The following is a 9,652-nucleotide window of genomic DNA, read 5'->3' as shown; positions in this document are numbered from 1 at the left end:
ACCAACTGTATGGGGTCAGTTCAGTCTGAAAAATGAATGCACAGAGAAGGATTCACAATGTATTTTGTGATTTATATATAAATAACTCTCCTCACAAATACATTTTAATACACCTCCCTCCCCCTTTCCCCCTCCCCTGGTGCAGGTTGTTGTTTGAGTTCTCATGTTGTTAAGTGTGCTCATATGTTGCATTGTCGCTGAGGTTTTTTTCCCCCGGTCCCATACTGTGCTCTCTCACAGGAACACAGTCTGAGAGCAGCCTTTTTTTTCTCCTCCCCTCTCCTCTTGTCCTCCCCCCTTTCTACCTACTTTTACTGACTGGTTATCCCGTTATGTCTATCTACTGTACTGTATGCTACTTAGCAACTATAAAGACAATTCAATAGATGAACATGTTACAGAGTACAAATTTTAGATCAGCAGTTAATAGCAGTACATTGTGTTTTATAGGTCAAACATTACTGACCATTTAAAACACATGGTCATGTTTAATAAATGCCTGAAGTAATGAGGATTTATACACTTCACTGTTCCTGAGTGTGTAAACCTATGCTCCATACTGCAGTGCCCTGAAATATGATAATAAAAAAATTACATAAATTGGCATTTACACATGCAATGTTCCACATGTTATGTAATAGATGCAAAAAAACAAACAACAGCTGACCTCGTGATGACACGAAATGACGATGATTAAGCCTCAGTTTTCTGATCACTGTATAGTTAACTATTGAGTGTCTACTCTATAGGGAGTAGCGACCTGAATGACTTGATTTCAGATATATTCATAACGTCTTTACTAATATCTTCTTCCTCAATTGCAAAATTCTGTAAACATTAGTTGCAATCAGAACCTCAATGTGTAGCCTACTGTGCAACGTAATAAATTCTACCTGCAAAAAGCAACTCACACAAAATGTGTAAATCTGAAATGATCAATGCATTTTTAACCACACACACACACACACACACACACACAAGGACATTCATTAGGTGAACTTTTTACTAACTGCTTCGTTGCGTCTCTTTATACCTGTAATGTATTGTATAACAGCAGTAGATTACTGCATGTCACGCAATTTAATGGTGTACTACAATGTTAGTCATAAATAAGTCAACTCTGTCAGTGGCTAAAAAACAAGCACTTTTAGTGGATGCCTTAAAGGCCCCCACACACCGCCCAGACGTCCAACTGCCTTATCCGACCACTCTCCACCCACTCTGTTGCCTCTCGTCTGACCCGTTCGGCAGAAAAGTTGCGTTGTACACACCGCTTCGACGTGCTTCCGACAACACAGCAGCGTGTACGTTCTGCGCTTGCGCGAGATGCAATAACCCTTCTTAACAGCGGGTGGCGCTAGTCTCGTGCCAGTACTCCAAAACAGGAAAACAGGAAATGACGGAACGGAGTGCAGATAAAAACAATGCACACACAGTCTTGGTACCATCGTCACTTCCGCCCCGCCCACACACCGCCATTGGATACTCTGATTCGCTAGCACACCGCCAATCAGAGTATCCAATGGCTCAGACGTCCAACAGCCCACCTCCTCAGACTTCGTATGCTCAGTCTGATCAGACAACGTCCACGCGGCTCCGAAAGCTTCCGACGCAACTGTACACACCAAACATATGTGTTCCCGACCTCGTCCGAGCCTCTCCAAATGCTTCAGACGTCCAACGGTTGGGCCGCTGTGTTCCTGCCTTCATAGTGTAGCTTCTTGTCTCCGCCTCCTGCTGCCTTAGGCTCTCGTCTACATTCCAGGCGAGGGGCACTTCATCTCGAGCGCTCCATCGTTCCTGGTCAGCCTGAGGTAGGTCTGACACGGGAATTTTTTTTTCAGGCACTATGGCTGTTATTTAGAACATTAGCAAGCATACCATTATCTCATGCGATGTGTGGAATGCATCTCCTAAACGGAATCCTTTTACAAAGCGTCACTTACCAAGGCATCCTTGATGTGCTTGGTTTGGAGAAAAAAAAAGAAGTTATGTCCAGACTGTCACAGTGTTTTAACCAAGCTGGTGACATTGAGCACAGAGAGTAGGAGTTAGCAAGTCACAGAGAAAGTCAAGAAAAGAAAATAGAAATGAAAATTGCCACTCATCTACAGCCATAACAAGTTATGCTGTGGCCTTGTACAAGCTCTTCACAGGGAACTTCTTCAGGGCGCCGCCCCGGGGACTGGGGGGGGGGGAGGTTACATAGAAACATGAAGAAACGTGTCGGGGAGATCCTAGACATTAACCATATAGTGCCATTGATAAATGTGTATGTATCAGGGACAAGTTTAAAAGATGTACAATTACTAGAAAGTGCTGGTGATAATTAGCAATAGCACCTTTAGCACATTTTCTTGTGTTCCTGCATTAGCATACTATCACAACATTTTTGGTTACCCAAAAATGTGGAATTAAATGTCATCACTATCATAACACTAACTATAAAATGAAAAAAAGCAATTCATTGTGATGCCTGAGGCATGCAGCTTGCTTAGTATGCATCCCGGGCTTTGCTGAACCAGAAAGGCCGGGTCGACGTGAGTGTGATGTATTGAATAAGCATGTGGCTCTGCTGAAGATCCTCATCACAACTCCTTTGACAACAGCTAAATCTGAACGGTGCGTCTCAACATTGAAAATAAAAAAGAGCTTCCTCAGGAACACAATATCAGATCGTCTTAATGCACTGGCCATGCACTCTCTGGAAAAGAAACGTGTCAGGGAGATCCAAGACTTTAACCATAGAGTCATTGAAAAATGGACAGAAGGGCAAAGTGTACCTGTGTTTAGGCGAACCCTACTGGTGAAAATAGGTAATAGCACATTTATCACATTTTCTTTTGTTCCTGTATTAATCACTCATCATTAATCACTGCATTTTTGGTTACCCAAAAAAAGTGCAATTAAAAGTAATCACTATCACACAACACTAACTATAAAATTGGGGGAAAAAAGCTATTCATTGTGATTCCTAAAGTGGCATGCAGCTTGCTGTAGTATACATTTTGGTTGTTAGATTTATGTATTTTATATTATTATAAATGTATTCTAGGTTATTAAGATGCTTTTGGTTTCTGCAAGCAAAATCCCCTTTTGGTTATAGCATGTTGTGTTCATTCAGACATAATGTCAGGGAAGCATATCACGCCCAACTTAAGCCCTCCTGAGGTGGCTGAGATGGTGAAGAGGCTATTCAAGCTGACGGCATCAGAAATCCGCTCTCTGCCAAGCTACGATGACCAGAACTTCTACGTGGCAGCCACCGAGGGTGGCGAGTACATCCTGAAGATAATGAACACAGAAAACAGTAAAAACCCCTCTCTGATTGAGGTGCAGACGTACGCCATGTCAGTCCTGCACCAGAATGGACTTCCTACCCAAACAGTCCGGCCCACCACTTCAGGACAGCTCATGAGCCTGGAAGAAATAGGTATGAGACCAGTCACACTGCAGGTCAGACCAGAGAAATTAGAGCAGTCTAGGATGTGTGTAAACCCTGGAGGTGTGGGAGGCATAGGATCAATTAAATTCCAGAAACTATAGACACAACTTAGCATGCACTACTGCAAGTAAATGTTATGCCATTTTTTCTGTATGACTTCTTTCCCATATTCTTCAGATGAGATCATAAAACCTGTTGGGACTGTTTTAGGGACTCCTTCTCAGACTCAACCTTGTTCCTTCATGTTTGGACTTATTCCTGTACTACCTGCAGGCATATGGCAGTAGAAATCTATAGGATTCTCCAAGTTATCCATCATCAGTATGCATGTTTGTGAGCATGTGCACGTGCTAGATTGTTAAATTTGGCCCTAATTTAGACACTGTTTGGGTGATAGAGAAGTTTTGAGTTATGCTGTAGGAAATCAATTTTAAATGCTCGACCAATGCAAAATATCACATTTGCAGCTTAAATCTTTTCTATTATATTAATACTCTCTAGTTATGATGAGTGTGAGCAAGGTCACAACATACAGGTCTTGCTTCACGAGGGCTAAGAGCGAGGGGACTGGTTTTAACACTGCTCCTTTCTTTCCCTTTGGCAGATTGTGGCTATGGATGTCAGAAGTACATGGTGCGGCTGCTGACTTATTTGCCTGGAATCACTGTTTCCAAGGTTCCTTTAACACCACAGCTGCTGTATGAAATTGGCAAGATAGCAGCCAGAATGGACAAAGTCCTGCAAGAGGTATATCATGTTTTTCATTGTTTCATAAGAACTTCAAATCTGAATTGAACAGATTGAACAGACTGCTGCAGAATGTGAAAGTGTGATGTTTTAAGACAAAAATGTGTTTTATGAAATTGTGGTCGTTTTGTATTTGAGTTCGTTAGACATACATTGAATAACCACATCATTATACTGCTTCATTGTCAGCCTTGATTGTATTATTTCAGAATCAGATAATCTATATATAGGGGCTGCACGGTGGTGTAGTGGGTAGCACTCTCGCCTCACAGCAAGAGGGTCCCGGGTTCTATTCCCGGGTCGGCCCGGGTTCCTTCTGTGTGAAGTTTGCATGTTCTCCCCGTGTAAGCGTGGGTTCCTCCGGGTTCTCCGGCTTCCTCCCACAGTCCAAAGACATGCAGGATGGGGATAGGTTAATTGATGACTCTAAATTGCCCATAGGTGTGAATGTGAGCGTGAATGGTTGTTTGTCTCTACATGTTGGCCGTGTGATAGACTGGCGTCCTGTCCAGGGTGTACCCTGCCTTCGCCCATTGATAGCTGGGATCGGCTCCAGCCCCCCCGTGACCCTGAATACAGGATAAGCGGTAGACAATGGATGGATGGATGGAGATAATCTATATAATGGAGGACTAGCCCTCCTCTGCTCATCAAGCATAAATCTGGACTTCTGCTTGGCTTTGCAAGGCAAAACATGTTTACTTATCATCCTTTTAACCTTGCCTTCCACTTCCTATTATCATTATTATAATTATTTGTATTTTTTCTCAGATGGAGCACCCTCATCTCAGCGTGCTGCAGAGAGAGAAATTCATATGGAGTCTGTCAAATATTCCACTTCTAGAAGAATACTACCATGTTTTGGATGGAGATCCTCTCGATGAGGTTGTGAAGTCGGTCATTCATCAGTACAAGACCTCCGTGGTCCCTAAACGCTCCAATTTCCGCAAGTGTGAGTATCATATTTACCTTTAAACATTTGATCAGGGAGCTAATAAAGTATTTTGGTTCCCATAAACAACACTTTGTTCTTTTTCTCAGGCATTAACCATGGTGACTTCAATGACCTCAACGTACTTGTACAACCTGATGAGAGAAACGGCCACGAGATTTCTGGCATCCTTGACTTCGGGGACATGAACAGTGGCTACTACATCTACGAGCTAGCCATCGTTGTCATGTACATGATGATCGAGCACCCTAAACCCATAGAGGTGGGTGGACCTGTCATCGCGGGCTGGGAGAGTGTCATTCCCCTCAATGAGGCAGAGAAGGATTCACTCTATGTGCTCGTGCTGTCTCGCTTCTGCCAGTCGTTGGTTTTAGCTCGTCACGCTGTGACGCTACATCCAGAAAACGCAGAGTATCTGATGATTACAGCCAGGAAGGGCGTCAAAATTCTCCCTCAAGTGTGGGAGCTCGGGAAGGAGCAGGTGGAGAAGGTGTGGTTTCAGAGCGCTGCTCGATTCAGTGACGGAAAGTGTGAAACATGTTAGGAAACCATTTACAAACTTCGGTGCCCATGGGGTGATTCCACTAAACCTTTTGACCTAACGGCCAAAATAAAGCATCATCGTAAGATCAGCAGTTAATAAATAGTGTTTTACAGCAAAAAGGACACATTTTAAGAATACTGCAGGTTTCTTTTTTAAGAAAAACTGCATGGAAGACAAAGTACTCATACATATAGTAATAAAGATTTTGAACTGCATAATTGTCAACAAAATAAAGAGTAAAAGGCATTCATGGGAAAGTATGTATAATGTATAATGACTTACTCATGCAGAGTAATTTCTGGCAAACATAAATTACCATTTAGAAAACATTATCATGTTTAATAAGTGCCTAAAGTCATGAGAGTTTATACACTTCAGTGTTCCTGAGTGTTGTTATGGGAATTTTGGATGTTTGTAATTTATAATCAGAATCTTTGTCAGGTCAGACGCTGATCCGCATCTCCTCTTCTCAACTGTTATCCTATGACTAACATTATTGCCTGTTTGTGCGTAGTTAGGTGATATGAGCATGAGTGCCACATGACATGAGATAATTTCATTGGACATAATGACATCTGTGTTCTGTACATCTTGTCTTTGTAAGCTAGGACATGACCCGTCTTTTGTCTACGTAATGATTCCTCCTCCTTAAAAGGGAGATTCAGGGTCGTTCTTGCTGTCTCTGTCTCTCCTTTGCACGAGAAGGCAGGCGCAAACTATTTTTGTCTGCAGATGAAAATACTTTGTTGAATAAACCTCGGAGAAAAAGCTGATCCTGGTTGTTGATCTTTATTAAGCAGATTCATTTTCTGTCTAAACCTATGCTCCAATAATAATACAAAATTAAAACTGCAAGCAGTGTCATGACGGGCCCTCGCTCATATGCGGCCGTGGAGTGCCTGCGGTCACATGGCAGTGTCCTGGACACCTTCCTGTGCTGTGGCCGCCTTCCTGTGCTGTGGCCGCCTTCCTGTGGCACAAGTTTAGACAGAAGCGATCGACATTCAAAGCCATCTATCTCCCTGACTGCTGTCTGAGGTGCATGTTAAGTGTGGAGCAGATGAGACAATAAATAAAATAATTAGCAGGTGTGGAAATGACTTCATGACTGTTGATCTGGTGTGATCCAAAGGGAAACTACATTTCAGTCACAGAGCTCACACACATGTCCATGCCTTCCTGACATCTCTCCTCCTCCCCCTAATGTGACCCCTCCTCCACCAGTAGATGGCGCTCTGACTGTGAGTAAATATTACAGTGCAGACGTGTTCAAGGTGGGACTGTCATCAAGTATGGAAACTTTGGAGCAGATCAGAGAAGAAACACAGGAGTTATAATAGTTTTGATGTTTAAATCAGTGACATTTCCTGTCACATCTTCTCCATGTCTCACTGATAGATCTTTCACTCCCCCTAGTTATTGCTGTGCTGCTGTGTGTCTCCTTCTGTGTCTGTGTCCTCTAGTGAGGAATGAGGATTGAGTGAGAAACTGGAGTTAATTACACATGTGGTTAAAATATATATATATATTTTTTGCCCACTTCATGTTGCTACCCACTACACCACCATGCAGCCCTACATTCATAACATGTCCACTAATAATATTTTTTTCCTCAATTGCAAAATTCTGTAAACATTAGGTGCAAAGAGAACCTCATTTTACCTGCAAAAAGCAACTCACTCTCTCTCTGAAGAATCTCATCATTCACTTGTTGTACATGTAAATGTAAATATCTCAATAATTAGGATCATCAAAGCATGAAAAAAATATTTATGCATAAATGTTGTAAATGTTATCTATGTAGTGCTTTCTGTCTCTCTTCCCTCCTAAATTACATTTTAAAATAACATTTGCTTAATATGGTCTCTCTGCGGGCTGCAGGGGGGTGTAGTGGGTAGCACTCTCGCCTCACAGCAAGAGGGTCCTGGGTTCGATTCCCGGGTCGGCCCAGGTTCCTTCTGTGTGGAGTTTGCATGTTCTCCCTGTGTAAGCGTGGGTTCTCTCTGGGTTCCGTAGGTTCTCTCCCTCCCACAGTCCAAAGACATGCACGATGGGGATAGGTTAATTGGTGACTCTAAATTGCCCGTAGGTGTGAATGTGAGCGTGAATGGTTGTCTGTCACGACATGTTGGCCCTGTGATAGCCTATCCTGTCCAGGGTGTACCCTGCCTTTGCCCAATGACAGCTGGGATCTGCTCCAGCCCCCCCGTAACCCTAAATACAGGATAAGCGGTAAAAAATGGATGGATGGATGGTCTCTCTGCCACTATTCAGACAAAAATCTGTGATGTGTACATTTGATATATTAGTTTACTTTTATCTCATCTCATTTTCAATTGCTTAATCCGGGGTCGGGTCTTCACTTTTATCATTAATATTTAATGTACTCACATGAGGGTCTTAGTCTTTCGCCTCCTTTGTTGATAGAAAGAGTTGCTGGTAAAACACATCAGTCAACGTCATCAGTTTTCTGCAATAAAGTCACAGATTACTTAATCTCAGAGGACATAATCTCACTAAAGAGAGTGATGTCAACCACATTACCGCCTAGAGGTGAGATTAGGCACTGTCCTAACTCTGTCAATGGCCCTGGGCCCAGCACCTTACTTGTTCCAGCAACATTATAATCACATGACGTTATATCTACTACTTCAATACAGATAGCAATGGTCTCTGTTATTGCTGAGTAACCACATTGTTTGGGGATTTTTTTGGACACTATCTAAAGCTTTCAAAAATTTGCCAATCTATAACTGTCAGTCAGTTGCAAAGGTCACAATGTGTAACAACTAAATGAGTTGGCGTGAAAACCACAAAATCCTTTAGGGCCTCCTACTTCCTACTGCAGTGCAGGTGTCTGTCAGCAGCAGAGTTGACCTGCTGTACACTGCAGTATCATAATGTGCTCACAATCACATCGGCATCTTGTTTGCTGGGTGTTGCCTTGAGAGAACAAAAGTTCCAGAATGCCCTAAAGGCAAATTATATGACGTTAACCTTCATCAGGTGACACTGGTAAAGTTTGTTTAATAAAAACAATGGTTTGAAATGATCCATTAACATTAATGCGGAGGTGGAGTCAAGTGGGTGGATGTATAGTTTGTTGATTTTTAGGTTCCCTGACACCTCCTCAAAGGAAAACAAGATGAACTAGTTTGTGTCTCTTGTGCTGAACACAAAGTTCTAACCTTTAACCTTGACGGTATTGAGATGCCTTTGCAGCATTTTCAAGATAACTTTGGCTTCATATGCACCTTCCATAAGGACACTGTTCATTTCATAACTGTGGTATTGCTCAAGCCTTGATTCTAACAATGATCATCGGCCACTTATGTGTCTGCATAAGACATCTACTGTCTCCAGAGGTCTCCTTGCTACACTATGTCTAAAGCTTTCAAAAAATTGGCCAATCTATAACTGTCAGTCATTTGCAAAGGTCACAATGTGAAACAACTAAATGAGTAGGCGTGAAAACCACAAAATCCTTTATGGCCTCCTACTTCCTACTGCAGTGCAGGTGTCTGTCAGCAGCAGATTTGACCTGCTGTACACTGCAGTATCATAATGTGCTCACAATGTGCTCACCTGGGTTGCTGGGTGATGCCTTGAGAGAATGAAAGTTGAAGAATGCCCTTAAGGCAAATTATATGATGTTAGCCTGATGTTAGGTGACACTGGTAAAGTTTATTTAATAAAAACACTGGTTTCAAATGATCCATGTAACATTAATGCAGAGGTGGAGTCGAGTGGGTTGGTATGGTTTGTTGATGATCTTAGGCTCACTGACACCTCAAAGAAAAAGATAAAGTAGTTAAAAAGCTTGCAAGAGCCACATACTCTCACCTCCGGGTTATCTGCTGAACAACAATGGGTACGTGCTCTTATTCTCTGTTTAATTATTGGAAAATAAATCCTATTTAATAGCTTAGATATAGTCTCTCAGCCGTCTAGATATTCTCAATAT

The 9,652-nt window shown here is 42.3% G+C and overlaps 1 protein-coding gene across 1 annotated transcript; it reads left to right on the top strand.

Moving 5' to 3' along the window:
• The first annotated feature begins 3,069 nt into the window (after positions 1–3,069).
• Positions 3,070–6,247, top strand: LOC311014909 (hydroxylysine kinase-like). Its single transcript, XM_084011843.1, has 4 exons — positions 3,070–3,433; positions 4,050–4,192; positions 4,964–5,144; positions 5,234–6,247. Exons 1-4 carry the CDS (start codon positions 3,130–3,132, stop codon positions 5,686–5,688), a joined length of 1,083 nt encoding a protein of 360 aa, XP_083867969.1. The 5' UTR covers positions 3,070–3,129; the 3' UTR covers positions 5,689–6,247.
• Positions 6,248–9,652: the final 3,405 nt, after the last annotated feature.

This window comes from Eutrigla gurnardus, assembly GCF_963514095.1.
Source record: "Eutrigla gurnardus genome assembly, chromosome: 6".
Classification (NCBI taxonomy): domain Eukaryota; kingdom Metazoa; phylum Chordata; class Actinopteri; order Perciformes; family Triglidae; genus Eutrigla; species Eutrigla gurnardus.
The sequence above is the reverse complement of the archived record's forward strand: the minus strand, read 5'-3'. Positions and strand labels throughout refer to the sequence as shown.

Bases quoted from the DNA above. Each gene is read 5' to 3' on its own strand.
- LOC311014909 (XM_084011843.1), top strand. From the start codon at position 3,130: ATGTCAGGGAAGCATATCACGCCCAACTTAAGCCCTCCTGAGGTGGCT. The intron at 3,434-4,049 runs GTATGAGACCAG...TCCCTTTGGCAG, and splicing joins CATGAGCCTGGAAGAAATAG to ATTGTGGCTATGGATGTCAG. The intron at 4,193-4,963 runs GTATATCATGTT...ATTTTTTCTCAG, and splicing joins TGGACAAAGTCCTGCAAGAG to ATGGAGCACCCTCATCTCAG.